General features: G+C 45.6%; 1 protein-coding gene across 1 annotated transcript in view; it reads right to left on the bottom strand.

The window, feature by feature from the left end:
* Positions 1–21,531, bottom strand: part of HGSNAT (heparan-alpha-glucosaminide N-acetyltransferase) — a 116,491-nt gene that overhangs the window by 65,820 nt on the left and 29,140 nt on the right. The window contains exons 2-4 of the mRNA XM_082252958.1: positions 14,072–14,181; positions 4,710–4,837; positions 140–261 (exon numbers count right to left, since the gene is read on the bottom strand). Coding sequence (XP_082109084.1) covers positions 140–261; positions 4,710–4,837; positions 14,072–14,181 — 360 coding nt within the window. The remainder of the gene's footprint in view (positions 1–139; positions 262–4,709; positions 4,838–14,071; positions 14,182–21,531) is intronic.

Genomic DNA, 21,531 nt, shown 5'->3' with positions numbered 1-21,531 from the left:
TCATTTAAAGTGACACTGCTGCTACAAAACAATAAAAGCCCTAAAAAGTTCTCTCAAAAAACAAGGAGGTAGTCACTTTAAGCTGGGTTTTTAATGTTAATTATATGCAAGATTCACAAAGGGTTTCCTTCATACTTACGGTAGTTGGTGTATCCAGGATTATAATTGATTATTATGTCACACGTTACAGCTTTGGTGCTGGAATAGTTGGACTTTACCCATAAAGAATAATTCCCAAACTCTCTAAATCTGTAGTGGACTCTATTTGGGGGGAAAAAAAAGGAAAAAAAGGTCATCCGAAAAAAAAAAAAAAAAAATTCTCCTATATACACAAGTAGGTGTGTGTTAAGGGGTAGTAGGTTATAGTGACAAGGACCTTGAGATTTTCTTATTAGTGAGGACACTCTATACACCAAAATACCTAGAAACTAGTGTATAAAAGCTGGAGCAAGGAAATCTAAAGCAGTTTAGAAACTTGACAGATTTATTTAATTTGTCCACTGAATGACATAACACCTGACTGATAGCTGTGAACAGCTATTCTACTTTTAACCACTTTTCCAACCCCATTTTTAATACAGGTAACTCAAATGTTTGCTTACCCTGGCAGAAATCATGAAATTTTGCAGTGGATATTAAAAATATGACTGATCAAGGAAAAAAAGGAAAAAAAGCACCTGTCTTACGGACCAAGTCTATTTCTGACATGTTGTTTACAAGTTAAAAGCAGTATTTTTTGCTAGAAAATTACTTTGAACCCCCAAACATATAGATTCAGTCGTTGCAATCGTTTTTGTCTTGCGGTATTTGCGCAGTGGTCTTTCAAACGCATTTTTGGAAAAAATAAATGTCACTGGATTTCAAAAAACTAAAGTTAGCCCAATTTCTTTGTATATTGTAAAAGAATAGGTCACGCCGAGTAAATAGATACCGAACATGTTTTGGTTTAAAATTGCACACACTTATGGAATGGCGACAAACTACGGTACTTAAAAATCTCCATAGGAGACGCTTTAAAAAATTTTAACGGTTACCAGTTTAGAGTTACAGAGGAGGTATTTTGCTAGAATTATTGCTCTTGCTGTCGATCGCGGTGATACCTCACATGTGGGATTTGAACACCGTTAACATTTGCAGGTGCGACTTACGTATGAGTTTTTCTTTGTGTGCACGAGTTCATGGCGACGCTTTAAAAAAAAAAAAAAAAAATTCCCCTAATTTATTTTATTTAAAAAAAAAAAAATCTGGATCACTTATTGCTGTCACAAGCAATGTAACATCCCTTGTGACAGTAGTAGGCAGTGGCAGGTACTCTTTATGGAGGGATCTGGGGTGTAAAGGACCCCTGATCTCTCCACTGCCCTTCAATGTATTCAAAACACAGAAATCGTCATTCTTGAATACTGACACTTTTTAAATTGGTGCCATTGGCAGCCGAGTAAACCGGAAGGGAGATTGTTATGTCGCTTCCGTGTTACATGATTGGAGACCCGATTGAACCCGAATCCGGCTTCATTAAGGAAAAAACCAGCCAGCACAGGGACCCGGGCAGGGAGGCAGAAAGCGTGCGGGGACGGGGGGGGGGGGGGTGTTACGTCTCCCCCTGCTCACTGGAATAACGGCAAAGCGGCTGCTGAGCTTCAACGGTTGTCATCTCAAAAAAGCCGACCGCCAGCTCAAAAAAACAAAAAAAAAAACCAAAAGGGCATCACCCCAATACAACCACTTCTTCAAGCAGACGTACAGGTACGTCGACGTCGGTTTGCAGGGAGTGGTTAAAGGATAGTGATAATATAAAGCTATTTATCACATAGTTGTTTGGCTCCTTTTATGGCCCTGTTCAAAATGCTGCATACTCTAGTTCCTACTACTGTGTAATGTTCCCGAATTCTTGCAGGTTGTATAAGCTGCCCATTTATCTTGGCAAAATCCCTCTAGGTCATGCAAAGTCTTTGGTTCTCTTGCATGAACAGCATGTTGAGATCTCCACAGAGTGGCCCAATAAGGTCAGGAGATTTACGGCCACTCCAGAACCTTGACCTTTTTCTGCTGTAACCACTGAAGGCTCAACTTGGCTTTGTGTTTAGGGTAATTGTACTGGAAAGTTCAAGAGTGCCCCATGAGCAGCTTTCGTGCAAAAGAATGCAAATTGCCAGCCAGAATTTTCTGATAATATGCTGCATTTATCTTGCCTTTTCCCCGTGCCTTTAGAGCTCATCACACCCAAAACATCAGTGAGCAACCATCATGCTTCACAGTGGGGATAGTATTCTTGTCGCTGTTGACCCCTCTCCAAATATAGCACTTACGTTTGGGACCATAAAAATTCTATTTTGGTTTTGTCACTCCAGGATTACAGTGTGCCAGATGCTGTGAAGCATTGTCAGGCACATTGTAACCAGGTTTTTTTTCTTTGTGGCATTTTTTCAGAGCAGCCTGTATTTATTATATCCCCATTTTTTTTCCTTCCCCCCCCCCCCCTCATTTATAAAAGTTCCATTACTTTCTTATGCAGGTGTTGACAGATCTTTTCTGCTCCCCATGGCTCAGGATCTAGCCTGCTCAGTGCAGCCACGTGAGTTCTAACAAACTCATTGACTCTTTATACCCAGACACAAATTGAAAAAAGCCAGATATGGAAATCCTTTAACCACTTAAGGACCACCCCACGTACATATACTGTGGCAGGGCAGCCCTTAAGTGCAAAATCACATACCTATACGTGACTTTGTTTTAGGGCACTAAGGGGCACGTGAGCCATGCTCCCGCTGTGATTAGACACAGCCGGAGCCAGTCCGCAAGACCGGCGGCCGTTGCCTTCCGCGATCGTGAAGGAGAATGACAGAACATGGGTCTGCATACATAATCAAGGCAGACCGCTATGCTGTCGGAAAGGAAGAGAGAGAGAGAGAGAGAGAGAGAGAGAGAGAGAGAGAGAGAGAGAGAGAGAGAGAGAGAGAGAGAGAGAGAGAGAGAGAGAGAGAGAGAGAGAGATCGTGTGTTCCTACTAATCAGGAACACAGGTCTCTCTTCCTGCAGTCAGCCCAGTCCCCCTACAGTTAGAAAGCATTCCCTAGGAGCACACTTACCCCTTGATCACCCCTGATGTTAACCCCTTCCCTGCCCGTGTCATTTATACAGTAACAGTGCATATTATTTTGCACTGATCACTGTATTGGTGTCACTGGCCCCAAAAAGTGTCATTTAAGTGTCATATTTGTTTTCTGCAATCCCGCAAAAAAAAAAAAAAAAAAAACATGGTCAGTCATTTTTAATATCATGATATCGGCTTTACACATACCATACCACACCACTAGTTTACACATACATCTGACCTGCAACTAAGGACACCCAGTGATTGGGTTTTCATTCCAAGCGTTTTAGTGTAGGGTCCAGTCCAGATGCAGGCAGCCTGAAATTCAATGGCAGGCTGCAGCTGGACTAAATAGTCCACTGAGTGGTACCAAACTTTAGAGCCCTGTGCATTCAGGGACCAAGGTTCTGGAACACTGGTCTAATTAAAGGAATTGACTGGTAGAAACAAGGACAGCAGAAGTAAAAAACCTTTCATATCAATGTAGAGGGTGTAGAAATAAATATATAGAAATCTGGTCTTTTTAGTGACTGCAATATATGGGCAGAGCTCAGTCCTAGCGTGCACATCATGCAGGTGGCTCCAGTCGCAAGATTGCCAACTACTCCCTCTGCTCTCACCCTGTGACCTAGCCACCTGACATGGGCGACGATCACGTGACCATCAGTAAATAAGTAATCCAATGAAAAAAAAAAAAAGGCGGGGAGAATCATGGATTCAATGCTTCCTTATCTACAATGGCACTATTTACTTAAAAACGCACCAATATTTGTTAATATTTCTAGGCATAGGGCAGAGTTTGTGTATACGGACTTCTCCTGCACAAGGAGCCAAGAAGTGACAGGAGAAGTCGATTAATAAACTCTGCCCCATGCAATGATGAATATTGAATAATGAAATATAATTAATTGAATAATAATATACAATAATGAAATAATAAATATTGTGCGTTTTAATTATTTTTTTTGGACAGTAGAGATGGATTAGAACACCCATTAGGTCTTTATTGCTGTCCGAGTCCCAGTTAGGGAGATTCACGTACATTTGTACTTTTTACCATCATCATTTAAAAGTGCAAGTAAAAAAAAGAAAAAATTCCACATTTGGGTTTTCCCAAGAAAAAAAAAGAAGGGGGGGAAATTGTCTCAACAGGGACACTAGTTCTGGTGACCTGGGGGCCGCCCAAAGGATTCCCTAACTTGCAAGGATTTCCTCTCACTTCCTGCTTTAGCTATGGGACAGGAAGTGAAAGGAACTTCAAATGGCAAAAAACTGACAGGGGGTTATAACCCTCCTTTACTCTATCCAGAATTAAAAAAAAAAAAAAATCAAGGGTTTAATACTTCTTTAGGGCAAAGCATTGATCAGCAATGTTCACTAGCCCACAGCAACCATTCAACTCTCACCAGTTTGGAGCAGTTACAACAAGAGATACCGGTAACTGATAATTAGTTGCCATTGGTGACTGTACTTTGCATGTTGCTATTTGTAGTTTTAAATACCAGAAACAATATGGCATATTAGGAATTATTAAATGTGGCTTACTAAAAAGCAGTTTAATAGCAAAAACAACAATAAAATAAAAATACAATTATAACACAGCTGTGAAACTTACTGACAGAGCGCTACATTTCCTGAGGTATCATTAAGTTGCAGGGTAATAGCATGTCGAGTATCTACTATAGCCACATCAGCGTCTCTCCCTTTTGTTGGACTTGTGACAGATAGAGTTTGAAAAAGGCACTGTAAAACAACAAAAAAAAAAAAGTAATTTTTTTTTTCCCCCCCGACTATCCATGTTCAGTTAAAATGATTACACTTTCTTGCCAAGTTAAAATCTGTAACTACAAAAAGGTAACAGACTTGGATTAAAGAAAACTGCAGGAATTGCAGCATTTTTAAAAAGTATGCCGTTTATTAAGTGGTTAAATCTATGGAGTTGTAAAGTCTATTGAATTGTATGCCACCTTCTGGACTTCTTTATTTACATTCTTATTAAGTGCAGGGAGTACAGCCATTGCTACAGTATATGTCTGACGCTCTGACAAGAGAAAGGCTTTCAGCTACAGAGGAAGCGCTCTGCCAGCCCCTCACCTCGTCAATTCACAGCATGCTTTGTATTTTGGGAATGCTTCAGGGAGGCACAGAAACTTATAGCCCATGAATATGCACTTTGTTTATGTAGCTTCAGCCACCAGGTGCTGCGTGCAGGCAACCCATTCTTGTCTGCTGGCGCTCAGTGGCTGCGCAGACGCAGCTGCACGCCCCAATATATGACAGCTGTGCGGTGAGCAGACCCAATTGCAGACTGCCTGTGTTTAGGGGCGCTTATCTGCATCCACATGGCTGTCATTTCGGGACGAGCTGCTGTACCTGAGCAGCCTCTGCGCCCTAATAGACAAGAATGGGCTGGCAGCATTCAGCACATGGCAACTTAGGGCACATAATCAAGGCGCCTGTTCACAGGCTACGGGTGTCCACACCTGTTTCAATGGGGTTTATTCATTAAAGCTGAAAAGTGTAAAAGCAGGCTCATTTCTGCATTGAACCCATTCAGCTTCCAGGTTTTATTGCCAAAGCTTAATTGAACAAGCTGAGGTTAGAAACAAATGGGTGTCAATGCAGAAGTGAGCCTGATCTCGCACTCTCCAGCTTTTGTAAATAAACCCTGATAAAGCAAATGGGTTCGTAGAATCGAAAATCTTTCATGATTGGGCAAGAGGAGAACTGCAGAAAATGACTGTAGCTGCTGTATCAGAGACCTGAAGACCCAGAGCTGGAAAGATAGCAATAGCTATACCCTAGGTGCACAGTAAAAATTTAAATCTTAAAAAAAAAAAAAAAAAAAAAAAAAAAAGGATACACAAAACTTATTGGACGTAAAAACTTCTAAAGCAGAACATTTTGAAAGTGCTGTAATTCCTGAATTTCGGCTTTAAAAAAAAAAAAAAAAAAAAAAAAAAAACACAACACAAAAGGTGTACATAGTATGTAAAACCCTATAAAAGTATCCATCATACCCAAAAAGCAAACCTCAGCAGCATCCCGGTTCCTCTTTACACTGCACAAATTTCTGCTGCGCTATGCAAGGTTTATATTCAATATTTTTTTTCCTGGGCACACAAAACGGTCTATGGCCAGTTAGCTAATCATCAGATCTCTCACTTACACCTTTTGCTTCCTGAATAATCGGATTTTTGTAAGATCTTACCGTAAAATCCTTTTCTCTTAACTCATTGACAGACGTAGTCTTCTTGATTCTCAAGAGCTGGGTTATGTTGTCTCCGCAGGAGTAGGACTAGGCAGAAAGACAAAACGTTCTGGCTCCACCTTAGGGGCAGTCCCTGAGGGTATATCCTCCCTCTCTCTGCTACAGGGAATCAGTTCTGTTCTAAAGCAGTAACAGAGAATTTAACCCAACCCAACTCAATGATAGAGGGGCGGGTACTACGTCTGTCAATGAGCTAAGAGAAAAGGATTTTACGGTAAGATCTTACAAAAATCCGATTTTCTCCATCGCTCATTGACAGACGTAGTCTTCTTGATTCTCAAGAGCTGGGACATCCAGAAGCAGTGCCACAAATGAGGGGTGGGATTGACAAAAATCAAAATCCAATCTAGAAGGCCCAACCGGTGCCAAACTAGAAGTTTTAAAGGCTCATTATAAACAAAGAATGAGACTCAAAAGAAAAATTTCCAACGGAAAAAAAACCCTCGAGGCAGACCACTGGTCTCCTCAAATGGCGGCCTGCAAAACCTTGCGGCCAAACACGGCATCAGATGATGCCATTACATCAACTTTATAATGTTTTGTAAAGGTATGCACCGACGACCAGGTAGCCGCCTTGCACACCTGGACCACTGACGCCTGATGGCGAAAGGCCCATGACGCACTAAGCGCCCGAGTGGAGTGCGCCTTAACAGGGAACGGGGGCTCCCGACCCTTAATAGAATAAGCCTGTACCACCGTCTGTCTGATCCATCTGGAAATGGTCGCGGCAGATGCAGGCAACCCCTTTTTGGGTCCATCCGGGATCACAAAAAGTGAATCTGTCTTGCGAAACGAGTCTGTCGTTTTTAAGTATACCCTGATCGCCCGGACCACATCCAAGGAGTGTAAAGCAAACTCCCGAGGATGACTGGGCTTAGGACACAGGGAAGGTAATACAATTTCTTCATTCAGATGAAATTCTGAAACCACTTTTGGTAGGAAGGATGGATTCGGACGAAGAACCACCTTATCTCTATGAACCACCAGATATGGGGAACGACAAGATAATGCGGCCAGTTCTGACACCCTGCGTGCAGAAGTAATAGCCACCAAGAAGGCCACCTTCTGGGTCAACGTAGGTAGAGGAATCTCCCTAATATCTTCAAAGGGAGGTTTCTGAAGAACCGACAATACTAAATTAAGATCCCAGGGTGGTAACGGCGCGCGCACTGGCGGAGCCAGATGTCGCACCCCCTGGATGAAATTCCGCACCAAGGAATGAGTAGCCAAAGGCTTCTGAAAGAAGATAGCTAATGCTGAGACCTGACCCTTGATAGTACTCAAGGCCAGTTTCTGCTCAACCCCTTGTTGCAGAAAAGCTAATATTCGACTAACCGAATAAGACCGTGGACGGAACCCCAGAGGTTCACACCATGCAATGTAGGACTTCCATGTGCGATGATAAATCTTTCTGGAAGTCGCTTTCCTTGCTTCAACTAGAGTAGGAATAACTGAAGCTGACAAACCTTTGTCCTTCAGCACCTGGGTCTCAATAGCCAGGCCGTTAAAGCCAGCGATCGTAAAGCAGGATGGAAGATCGGTCCCTGAGACAGTAGGTCCTCCCTGAGAGGAAGTCTCCACGGGACGTCTGCCACCAGTCTGACCACGTCGGCGTACCAAGCTCGACGAGGCCAGTCCGGAGCTACCAGAATTACCGGAATTCCTTCCTCCTCTATCCTGCGAAGAAGTCTTGGCAGTAACCCGAGAGGAGGGAAGGCATACATTAGCTGGTATTGCCCCCACGGGCGATCAGTGCGTCTGCGGTCTCTGCTAGAGGATCGCGGGAGCGAGCCACGAATCTCTGTACTTTCCTGTTGAATCGTGATGCCAACAGATCCACATCCGGGGTGCCCCACCGTAGGCACAACTGGTGGAAAACTTCTGGATGGAGGGACCATTCCCCCTGATCCAGAGTCTGACGGCTGAGATAATCTGCCTGCCAATTCTCCACCCCCGGAATGAACACCGCAGAGATAGCTGGAACAAATCGTTCCGCCCAGCGAAGAATGCAAGCCACTTCTTTGGCCGCTCGGACACTCTTGGTGCCCCCCTGGTGATTGACATAAGCCACGGCCGTGGCATTGTCCGACTGGATCCGAACCGGGCTGCCCTGGAGCTGCTCGGTCCAGTGAATCAGACAAAGTCTGATCGCTCTCAGTTCCAATACATTTATCGGCCACCTGGATTCTTCCAGGGACCAAAGTCCCTGGACAGATAACTGACCGAGAATTCCTCCCCATCCGGATAGACTGGCATCCGTGGTCACTATCGTCCAATATATTGGCAGAAATGACTTTCCCTGGCTGAGCATCGGAGACCGAAGCCACCAGACCAGAGACTCTCTGGTCTGTTTGCTCAATCGGATCTGATTGTCCAGGGATTCCGGATTCCGATTCCATCTTAGAAGAATCTCTTGCTGAAGAATTCGGGTATGGGACTGGGCAAATGGGACTGCTTCGAAGGAAGCCACCATCAACCCCAGAACCCTCATGCAAGTTCGAAGAGAAGACCAGCTGTTGGATAGTAACAACTGGACTGCTAATTGAATCTTCCGGAGTTTCCCTACTGGAAGAAAAACTCTTGTCCTGACTGTCTCTAATTAGACCCAGATATTCGAGCCTCTGGGTGGGAACCAGAAATGACTTTTGCTGGTTCACCAGCCACCCGAATTCCTGTAAAGAAATTATAGTAATTTCTATGTTTTGTAGCAAGGTCTGAGGAGACTCTGCATGAAGCAGAAGATCGTCTAGGTAACCAAGAATCGATATGCCTCTTTGGCGCAGTAGTGCCAACATTGGGGCCAACACCTTCGTGAAGACCCGAGGAGCCGTGGCGAGACCAAAAGGTAACGCCACAAACTGATAGTGGTTCTCTTCTACGGAAAGCGTAGAAACCGCTGATGTCCTGCGAAAATGGGAATGTGAAGATATGCGTCCTTGATGTCTATGGACGCTAGGACATCCCCTGGATGCAGGAAGGCTGCTACTGTGCGAATGGACTCCATTCTGAATTTTCTTATGTTGACAAAAGAATTGAGTGCCCTTAAGTCCAGAATTGGACTCCCTTTGCCCTCTTTCCTGGGTATTGTAAATAGGTTTGAATAAAACCCCTGAAAACGTTCTGTCCAAGGAACGTGGACTACCACTCCTTGTTGTAGTAAATCCGTGACTGCTCTCCGCAGATCTTCTAAACGATCCGGGGATAGTCGAATATTGGAAGGGAAGAATCGCGCCGGTGGGAGAGATCGAAACTCGATCTTGTACCCTGACCTTATGACTTCGCAAACCCACTTGTCCGGGATTCTGGAAAGCCATGGATCCGGGAACCGGCGAAGACGTCCCCCCACCCCAGTTATGGGTGGGGGCGCACCTTCAGGCTTTGGACGATTTATCTTCAGGTCTGGAGGGGGCGGGCTTTTGCTTGCCCGACCAACGTCCCCTGAAGCCTCCTGAAGGAGCTTTGGAGGACTTAATTTTTTCACCCGCGGGACGAAAAAACCTTTTGTGAGCAGAAAAAGAAGGCCCTCGTTTTTGACGAGTTCCTTTACCTTTAACATTTTGCGGTAAAAAGGTGCTCTTTCCACCCGTGAGATCCTTAATGATCTCATCTAAGTTGGCTCCAAAAAGACGCTCTCCTAAAAAGGGGATATTAGCCAATGCTTTTTTGGAACCTTGGTCGGCTAACCAACCTTTTAGCCACAGTGTACGCCTGAGAACCACCGCTGAGACTGATGCTCGCGCCAATAATGGAGTGGCGTCGAACGCCGCATCACACACAAACTGTAACCCCTGTATCATTTGTTCCAACAAATCTGATACCGCCTGAGGGACCTCTTCTAAGTCCCGGCGTAACCACTTGGTCCATTCAGTTACAGCCTGCGAAACCAGACCAATAGCAATTATTGGTCTGAAAGCTGATCCAATCAAGGTAAACATGGTGCGAGACATAGCTTCTATCTTGCGATCCACTGGATCTTTAAAAGACGGAGCGTCTTCTAGAGGAATAACCGTGGCTTTATTCAATCTAGCAATTGGTGAATCCACCACAGGTGGTTCTGTCCATTTCTTAATGAGGGTTTCCTCAAACGGAAAACGCCTGTTAATGCGTTAAGAAATAGCAGAAGTGCGTTTTGGCAGACGCCATTCTTCTTCGATTGGATTGCCAAAACATTTGGGCAATGGAAAAACCTTCGCCACTTTGATGCGTTTTTTTAGTCCCAAAAGGGATTTCAGTTTCAGCTATTTCCGACGGAATACCCTGTAATCTTAAGGTTTCTTGAACAGATACAATGAGTGCGTTTACCAACGCTTCCTCTCTGGCTATGGCTGATGCCGAAACATCCTCCTCACTGTCTGAAGAGACAGTACACGAGACACCAATCCCAGATGAAGTACCTGCAACTGCAGAAATAGGCTCAGAGTCTGAATCCGAGGTTTCAGATAATAAGGGGTTAGGCGGGGGTCGCTTTCTTGCGCCCTGTCCCTGACAAGCCACTTCCACCCGGGACACAAAAGTTTCCATAATAGCTGACAATGATTCAATCGTCAGTGGGGTGCTGGAGGATCCTGCAGACCCCTCGAGGGGATCCGGAGGAGATACATGAGTGGCAGGGTCCATGTTAATTCAGGACACCTTTGCCAGAAAAAACAAAAAAACTTTTTTTTTTTTTTTTTTTTATGTGTCTCCCCCTAGCGCAATAGCGCCCCTCAGAGTACCTGCTTCTCGATCCCCGCAGAGAGAGAGAGGGACCCCCAAGGCTCACCAACCGATGCAGTGAAGTTTCCAACCAACTGCAGTCAGCGTCTGTCTTTTACAGACTGGAAGGAGCTGTTGCTTTTTCCCGGGTAGAAGGACGTGGCTCCGCCCCCTGTGTACGCCTTCCGGCGTTCCCAGCTCTCCACGAGGTAGCTGGGCTCATGAAACATGGCCGCCCCCATACAAGAGACAATAGACTCCAAAAACATGGCGGCCGGCGTGACCTGAGGACATACATGCACCTGGTCTACGGCAAAATGGCGGCGGACCGCCGAAAGAGTTTTCCCAGCACATCCACCTGCATCTCTGCTAAGTGGCGATTTATTGAACTACAGGAGATACACATAAGGTAGGATTATACCTCCTATGTCTGCTGTAATGCTACAGTCTGCTGGGTAGAGTGTTAGCTCTCAAACCAAGTCCACTTCCCACCAAACACATACTGTATTTACAAGGGGGACTTTTAGAGTCAGATATATACTGACCATGTATGGAGGGGCCCATAATTCATACTGCCTCATAACGAGGAAAGAAAAAAGGGAACGTTTACTCACCATACCGAACCGACAGGCACCCTCTCTTCACAATACCCTCTCCACCGGGGTGGGGGGTTGTGGACCACTCCGGACGCCTCGACTCTCTGGTTCCTGGCGTCCAAGCGAGACTTTTAACTCGCAAGGTCAGTCCCTCCACTGGGACTCCGTCGCGGCCGACCCAGCGCGGAGCTCTGGTCTGCACGCGCTCGTAGGCAGAAACCGGGGTGACCACTGGATCTCAACACCCAGCCCGTCGCCCGGCCCCGCATACTTACTTGAATGTGTCGCGGCCGACCAAGCGCAATGCAATGGTCTGCGCGCGCTCGTAGGCCGGCTGGGGTGACCACTAGTGTCGCCCAGTCCGGCGTATTTGCTTGAAGATCTCACAGGAAAAAAACACTGGAGAAAAACTGCCTAAAAAAAAAAAATCTTTTTTTTTTTTTTTAAAGAAAAAATCTTGCCAGGACCAAAAAGATCCCAGCAAGGAACTTAGGTCCTTACTCCTGACTAGACAGAAAAAAACTGATTCCCTGTAGCAGAGAGAGGGAGGATATACCCTCAGGGACTGCCCCTAAGGTGGAGCCAGAACGTTTTGTCTTTCTGCCTAGTCCTACTCCTGCGGAGACAACATAACCCAGCTCTTGAGAATCAAGAAGACTACGTCTGTCAATGAGCGATAGAGAAAAAATGTTTTAAAGATTTTTAGTATACACTACTTTTTCAGCTGCCTTCCGACTGGTCAAGCGACATTACAGGTCCTCTTCCTCGTCTTCTGTCATACTACAAAAGGCAGTCCTGAATGCTGCAGAGAGCATTCTCAGCTGCACTCTATGTGCTCAGGGCAGCTTGATAGACATGATCTAGGACAGCCTTTTTCAACCAGGCTGCCCAGGGACACTGCGGTGCCTTGAGGTTTCCTCAGGTGTGCCTTGGCAAATGCCTAAAAATTGCCCCAAAACTGAGAACTACCCAATCATCTTACAGGAAAGCAACCTGAAAAGGAGAATAAAGTAGTAAAGAGGCTACCTCATGATGGGACCACTGGCTGTAGAACTTTTCTGCTGAAGGCTAGGTCGTGCTGCGAGTGGACCTCTATTTTGTCTAGTTTGACAAAGCTATCCTGACTAGATCAAATTGCCACACTGCAGATTTGCTCTACTGATGCTCCTGCGTATTCTGCCTATAAGGTTACCAAAGATCTGGTACAACGTTCCTTTAATGAAGGAGGTACCTGTGAAACTTTAGGCCCATTTCACACTTCTGCGATTTGGGACTGTAAAGCCGCATGACAAGTCATACTCCATGTTTTCCAATGAGTACTGTTCATATTGGTGCATCTTTAAGTCTCAACAACTTCAAAGTAGTCCCTGCACTACTTTGGTCTGACTTTGATGTGTTTTGAGGTCCATAGACCTCAAGATTACACAGGCATTGCTTCAAATCCAGTCAAAATCGCAGCAAAAATTGCACTAATTTTAGGTCGCACAAGTGAGAATGGAACCTTATACACAAAGGCTATAGCTTGTTTTATTCATCTAGCAACTGTGACCTTCAAAGCGTGTAAGCGCTTTCTTGGACCACTGAAAAGTCAAGAAGATTGCTAAATCTTCTGAAGACCCCAACTGCATCTACAGTGGATATAAAAAAAAAAAAAAAAAAAAAAAAGACAAAAATAAATTTTTCCACCTTTAATGTGACCTATAAACTATATATACTATGCTCAGTTGAACAAGAAACTGAAATATTTTAGGGAGGAGGGAAGTAAAAATTAAAAGAGTTCGGTACCTGGTAACTTTTTTTTTTTTTTTTTTTTAAGAAGTCTTCCAGGGCAGCACCAGAGAGATAGGCTCCTCCCACCTGAAACACTCTAGTCCACCAAAAATAACCAACACAAAAACAAAATCGTGTAGCCTACCGCTACCGAGCTTAGAAAAAAAACAGTTTTCCATGATTTCCTCTCCTGGCGAGAGGGAATCACCCCCGTTCTCCCCGCCCAGAGACAGTCATAGCCATCAGAACAGGAATAGAGGTGGTATCTTCCAGAGGGGACACCAGTTTTAGTGACAACTAAAAGAATTTCTCTTCCATTTTCGGTTGTATCTGCAGGGCAGGAAGCATAGGAAGAATATTCCTCAGTGACCCCCATTTCATTATTGTGTCCTGCAGTGACTAGGGGGTCTACGGGAGGAACCACAGCAACCAGTGGTGGGACCCACTAATTGACCAACCGGTGAAGTAGAATCAGATCAATGCTGGGAGTTCTACTACAGAGTGAAGTTTTAGCAAATGGACTGACAGGTACGTATACTTTCCTCACTGGTTAATAAATGTATTTTATTGACCACCTGACAAGGGTCTGAAAAGGCTTAACAGTGCCAAAAGGCTATACATTTTAAGACAAGGATAACATGGTACCTGGTAGCACTGATCAGAACGCCAATAGATGACAAATTTCTCATGTATCTCATTGTGAACCAGAAGAACTGCTTGATCCATTTTAAGCTTCGGTGATCTTCTTAACAGACCTTTATGAAAAAGATGAGAAAAAAGAAACAGTTTACACAACAGTTTATACTCTATTCTTGTAACAAAAGTGGGATTTTTGTCTTACCGTAAAAACAAATTTCTCTAATGTTCATTGACAGACACAGTTCCTGATCTTCTTAACCATTGGGTTATACTGCCCCCCTACAGGAGAAGGACACTAGTCAGAAAAAAAAAAAAGGCTTGACTACGCCTATTGGCAGTCCCGGGGGGGGGGGGGGGGGGGGTATGCTCCCACTCTCCGCTATAGGCATTCAGTTTTGTTACAAGTAGTGTCAGAAGAACACTCACTGGGTGTGCTGTGTCCATCAATGAACATCAGATAAATGGATTTTACAGTAAGACAAAAATCCCATTTTCTCAAGCGTTCATTGATGGGACACAGCTCCTGATCTTAACCATTGGGACGTCATAAAAGCAGCGTTAAACATGAGGGGTGGGAACAGCAGAAAAGTGTTGCAAGGCTTAACCATAGCCAACCAAGCAACATGGAGCTCAACTAAGAACAGGAGCTCACCTGAAAAAAAAAACAAAAAAAAAAAAAAAACACAAGATACACCCTGAAAGAAGACCAGGTCCTCTAAACAGCAGCCTGCAAAACCTTGCGGCTAAAGGAAGCATCAGCAGATGCCAAAACATCCACTTCATAACATTTTGTAAAAGATGTGCACAGACGACCAGGTAGCCGCCTTAATCTGCATCACTGACACCTGATGACTGAAGGTCCAGGAGCCAAAAAGCACTGTAGTAGAGTGCGCTCTAAGAGGGGAAGGAGGAACCTGACCCTTAATTGAACAGGCTTGAAACACCGTCTGTCTGATCCAGCAGAAGCGGACACCCCCTTCAGAGGTCCGTCCGTGAGCACAAATAGGGAGTCCGACTTCTTAAAAAAGACTCTGTACTGCTGGGTACACCCTATTTGCCTGAACCACATCAAGGAATGCAAGGCAATTTTTTGGCCTGGGAAAAAAATGGAAGGCAATACAAGGTCTTCATTCAAATGAAAAATCAGAGATACCCTATGGAAGGAACGACAGACAGGGGCAAAGAACCACCTGATCTCTGAACCAAGTAAGGTGGACAAGACAACGCAGCCAGCTCTGCGCGCAGAAGTGATTGCCAACAAAAAGGCCACCTTCTGGGATAAATGCAAGCAGGAGAACCTCCCTAGGATTTTCAAAAGGTGGTTTCTGGAGGACTGAAAGCACAAAATTGAGGTCCCAAGACGGCCATGGAGACCACACTGGAGGAGCCAAGTGTCGAACTCCCTGGAAAAAAGTACACATTAAGGAGTATGTGGCCATCGGTTGTTGAAAGAAGACCGCCAAGGCAGAGACCTGGCCCTTAATAGAACTCAAGGCCAGGCGCTGAGTTGGAGGAAGGTCAGGATCTGAGCCACCGAAAAGGAGAGAATGAACCCCAAGAGACTCACACTATGCAATGTACGGCTTCCACGTGCGATGGTAGTTTTTCCTAGAGGTAGATTTTCTAGCTTTGAACAAGGTAGGAATTACCGACTCCGAAAAACTTCTATCCTTTAGCATCTAGTGTTCAACAGCCAAGCTTTTAAAGCCAGCGACTAAAGCAGGATGGAAGATCAGTCCTTGGGACAGCAGATCCTCCCTGAGAGGAAGCATCCAAGGAATGTCGGCGATCAGCTGCACTAGATCGGCTTACCAGGCCTGGCGAGGCCAGTCTGGGGCCACTAGGTTGACCAGAATCCCTTCTGCCACGATCCTACATAGGAGTCTGGGCAGAAGCTTGAGAGGAGGGAAGGTGTAGATCAGCTACTGACACCATGGGGCCACCACGCGTCTGTCAGAGGATCCCTTGACCGAGCCAAACACCTCTGCACCTGTTAAGCTGAGACGTCAACAGATCCATCTTGGGGGTGCCCCAATGGAGACAGCTGATGAAACCACTCCTCTTAGTTCAACGCCTGCCGTCTGAGGTAATCCGCCTGCCAGTTTTCCACCCCGGGAACGTGTACGGCAGAGAGGGCTGGAACTAACCATTCTGCCCCCCATAGAATGCTGGCTCCCTCCAGAGTCACCAGTGCACTTGTGCCCCCTTGGTGATTGACATAAGTGACGGCCGTGGCATTGTCAAATTGAATGTGCATCCCTGAAGATGATCCTGACAGACAGTCTGATCGCTCGGCGTTCCAGGAGAATGACCGGTAGTCTGGACTCTTCAAGTGTCCAGATCCCCTGAGCAGAATGCTTGCAGAGGAGGCCTCCCCAGCCAGATCCCAGAGCAGAATGCTTGCCGAGGATGGCTCCCCAGCCAGACAGGCTGGCATCTGTGGTGACCACTGTCCAATACAAGGGGAGAAAAGATTTTCCCAGCTGGAGCACGAAGCCACCATATCATGGACTCAGCCGGATCTGATTGTCCAGAGACTAGGGAGTCTTGTCCCATTGGTCAGAATCTCCCTCGTATGGAACTGCAAAATACTGAACAGCCTCGAAGGTAGATACCATCAGGCCCAGCACCCGCATTCAAGTCCAGAGGGATGACCATTTGTTGGACAGCAGGAAACGAATGTCAACCTGCAATTTCTGGAGTTTAGCCAGAGGAAGGGGCACTCTGGCTACAGCCGAGTCCAGAGTAAGGACCAAATAGTCCAGCTTTATGGACTATTTCATGGAAACCAGGGCAGACTTCTGAAAAGTCAGAATCCAGCCAAACTCCCGCAGAGTCTGTATTGTGATCACCAGGTTCTCCACCAGAGCAGAGGGAGACTCCACTCGCAGAAGGAGAGCATCCAAGCAGCCCAATACCGCAATCCTCCGTTGGTGTAGCAAGGGTAGCACCAGGGCCAACACTTTTGTGAAGACCTGAGGAGCGGAGGCGAGATCAAAGCGTAAACCCCACAAACTGAGATTTCTCTCCCACAGCAAAGCGGAGAAAACACTGGTGACTGGCACATATTGGAATGTGAAGATATGCATCCTTGATATCTATAGGAGGCGAGGAAATCCCCCTGACGCAGGGATGCCACCACCGTTCGAATGGACTCGATTCTGAACTTCTGTACATGCACAAAGCAGTTTAGCACCTTGAGGTCCAGGATTGGATGCACTTTGCCTTCCTTCCTGGGGACTAAACAGGTTTGAGTAGAAACCCTAAAAAAAAGAAAAAAGAAACCCTAAAAAAAAAAAAGAAGAAAAAAAAAAAAAAGGAAAACCTATGAGCAGAGAAGGAAGGGCCATGTCTATGACGAAGTTCCTTGCCCTTAGTAGCCTGCAGAAGAAAAAATGTACTCTTCCCCTCCCCTGTGAGACCTTTAATGTCGTCATCCAGAGTAGCGCCAAAAAGGCCATCTCTTTGAAGGGGAAGATCAGTCAAGGCCTTTTTAGAAGTCTGGTCCGCAAACCAGCATTTGTGCCAAAAGTCACACCAAAAGGACTACCGCCAAAACAGAGGCAGCCCTGAAATTGGCTGGTTCGCCAGCTCAGCAAAAGTAGGAGGGAGACGATTTCCCTCCAGGTCACAGCCTGCCCACTTGGTCAGAGTTTGCGACACTAGGGCAATGGTAAATACCGACCTCATTGCCGAACCAGCCAAGGTATACATATTGCATACCACAGCATCTGCCTTCCAGCCAGCCTGATCCTTTAAGGCCAGGGACCCTTCTCATCGTTGGCTCGTTTATTCTGGAAACCGGAGGGTCCGCCACTGGTGGCACAGTCCACTTCTTAAGGAAGGACTCCTCATAGGGGGTAACGCCTAGTGAAGCGATTCGAAAGGCCACGGGGACGCTTTCGTCATCCCCATTGTTTAGCGACAATTCTGTCAAAATAGGCGGGGAAGGGAAACCTTTGTCACTCTGGATGGCTTGTGAGTGCCAAAGGGTACCTGCGCCTCCATTGCAGATTCACCAGTGTCCTCCATCTTTAGGGTCTCACGCACAGATACAATCAATGCATCCACCAGCACCATTTTGTGCGCTGGCGCAGGCATGGAGGAATCATTCAATCATTCTCACCATCAGAGAATTCCAGGTGCATGGTCCCAGACCTAGCAGAGTGACCCACGTCCGCGGCGACTGCATCAGATTTAGGATCTGATGGGACAGATGAGGCAGGGGGAAGGCGGGGGCACCTGTCACCCGAAAGCTGCTTCCACCCGGGACACGAGGGACTCCAGAACCACTGTCAGTGTATGGATGGATGGATGGATGGTTGGAACCTGGAGGGCCCCGCAGCCTTAGAGGGGATCAGACGGGGAAGTGTGCTCCAAAGACTATGAGTCACCAGGGGGACCCCACACAAGAAAAAGTGTAACACTGCTAAGGGACAACCCCCACCACTCTGGCAGCTCCACTAGGTCACCAAGCACAAGGCAAAGAGCGATCCTCAGGGGAGGACCCCACCATACTCACCACCTGCCGACATAGGCAATTGCACTACATGTGCAGAAAACCAGAAGCTAAATGATACAGGAGTAAGCACCAAGGGCTCCCACCGCTGAAATCCCCGCCCACGGGGCTCCACTGCCATGGCCCCCGCAATTTGCAATGCAAAGAAAATGGCCGCCGGACTACACAAACCTGGCCGCCATGTATAGGAATACACAGGGCCACCTCAAAAAACGGCAGCTCCACGAGACCTACAGGGACCCAGAAATCGGGGGACCAGGCCTCAGTATAGATCCAGGCAGGACAGGGGGTCCTGGCAGGAGCCCCCAACAGGTACAACCCCCCCCCCCCACCAGTCGATGGCGGGCCACCCCCATCACCAGTTAGCGCCCTGCACCCACACCAGGAAAGTGCTTAGACCACCCCAAAAAAGAAAAAAAAAAAACACATCCCAAGCGTATGTAAAGGGGGTGTCAGGATGAGGAACTTGGCAGGGGGGGGGGGGGGGGTGAGGGAAGGAGGTGAACTCAGGAGTCCGACAACTAGGTCCCTACTCCTGACCAGAGCAGGAAGATGGAGTATACCCCCTGGGACAGCCCATGGGTGTAGCCAGAAGTTATTTCTACCTGGTGTACTTCTCCTGTAGTGAGCAACATAACCCAATTGTCAATGACAGGAGCTGTGTCCATCAATAAACAAAAGAGAAATACAGATACAGGGACTTTTTTTATATTAATGCAGCAACAGCATTACAAAAAAAAAAAAAAAGTTAAAAAAAAATGTCCAGCCTTTACAACCACTTTAAAGTCACTTCATATTACAAATTTAATTTCAAGTCAAATTTCAAGTCAAAACATGAAACAAAAAAATGGTAGAACAAAAGAAAACCAGGTCAACTGTAGAAAGCATTTATATTACATACACTGACATTTTTTTGGAGAAATAGTAAACAATATATAACAAAATAATTAATTACTCAGCAAATATACTTCCTCCTTTTCTTACAATAGCATGTTCGTTTTCTAAACAACATTCACTTTACTGCTAAATTCAATACTGTTTCTAAGGGTAGTCACAGACACTAGGCAGTGGTCAGATGTAAATGCAAAACCCCATATGCCCTCAAAAAATGGTCCAATAAAATGAGGCATAGGCTTCACTGATTTGCTAGCGAAGCTTTTCCAAACTCAAAGTTTACTTCCATAGACAGTGGTGGGAAAATAATTTAAAGTCATTGAAGGAGACGCTGGCAGTAACTGCTTATTAACCGCTTGCAGACCACCCGCCGCAGATACACTGCGGCAGGCTGGCTCGGCTGTGCGAATCAACGCATGGGTACGTCGGTTCGCAGGAGCAGTCCTGGGGTTGAGCGTGCTCCTGACCCACAGGGCCGGGCACCTGCGAACATTCCCTGCTGAGAGAGCATGACGGTCAGCTGTAAACACAGCAGAGCACTCTCTGAAATGATCAGAGGGCCTGTGATCCTCCCACATAAGATCACAGGACTCTATGATAATTTCACAAGTTCCCCCCCCCCCCCACAGTTAGAAATACACTCCCCTAGGCTTACAATTAACCCTTTAATCGCCCCTAGGTTAACCCCTTCCTTACCAGTGTCATTTTTACAGTAACAGTGCATATTTTTAGCACTGATTACTGTAGTAATGTCACTGGTCCCCCTAAAAGGGTCAAAAATGTCAGTTAGGGGTCTGATCTGTCCGCCGAAATCCCGCTAAAAATCGCAGATCACCGCCATTACTAGTAAAAAAAAAAATATACAGTGGGTACGGAAAGTATTCAGACCCCCTTAAATTTTTCACTCTTTGTTATATTCTGCTACATATTTTTGCTAAAAAAAAAAAAAAATCACAATAAGCGTATTTTGCTTATCACTGAAGTTATCGCGTCTACAAACTAGGGGAAAGATTTATGTCTATCTATATATTATATTATTTATTACTAATATATATATATATATATATATATATATATATATATATATATATATATATATATATACACACACACACACATACATATACAGTGGGTACGGAAAGTATTCAGACCCCCTTAAATTTTTCACTATTTGTTATATTGCAGCCATTTGCTAAAATCATTTAAGTTCATTCTTCTTCCTCGTGAATGTACACATAGCACCCCATACTGACAGAAAAACACAGAATTGTTGACATTGTTGCAGATTTATTAAAAAACAAAAACTGAAATATCACATGGTCCTAAGTATTCAAACCCTTTGCTGTGACACTCCTATTTAACTCAGGTGCTTTCCATTTCTTCTGATCATCCTTGAGATGGTTCTAAACCTTCATTTGAGCCCAGCTGTGTTTGATTATACTGATTGGACTTGATTAGGAAAGCCACACACCTGTCTATATAAGACCTTCCAGATCACAATGCATGTCAGAGCAAATGAGAATCATGAGGTCAAAAGGAACTGCCTGAAGAGCTCAGAGACAGAATTGTGGCAAGGCACAGATCTAGCCAAGGTTACAAAAAGATTTCTGCTGCACTTAAGGTTCCTAAGAGCACAGTGGCCTCCATAATCCTCAAATGGAAGACGTTTGGGACAACCAGAACCCTTCCTAGAGCTGGCCTTCCGGCCAAACTGAGCTATCGGGGGAGAAGAGCCTTGGTGAGAGAGGTAAAGAAGAACCCAAAGATCACTGTGGCTGAGCTCCAGAGATGCAGTCAGGAGATGGGAGAAAGTTGTAGAAAGTCAACCATCACTGCAGCCCTCCACCAGTCGGGGCTTTATGGCAGAGTGGCCCGACGGAAGCCTCTCCTCAGTGTAAGACACATGAAAGCCCGCATGGAGTTTCCTAAAAAAACACCTGAAGGACTCCAAGATGGTGAGAAATAAGATTCTCTGGTCTGATGAGACCAAAATAACGGAATTTTTGTAAAATCTTACCTGTAAAATTCCTTTCTCTGAGTCCTCCGACAGTCG

This window comes from Pelophylax lessonae (genome assembly GCF_965119305.1).
Source record: "Pelophylax lessonae genome assembly, chromosome: 1".
Lineage (NCBI taxonomy): Eukaryota > Metazoa > Chordata > Amphibia > Anura > Ranidae > Pelophylax > Pelophylax lessonae.
Note: the sequence above shows the minus strand (reverse complement) of the source record. Positions and strands in the feature narration are given on the sequence as shown.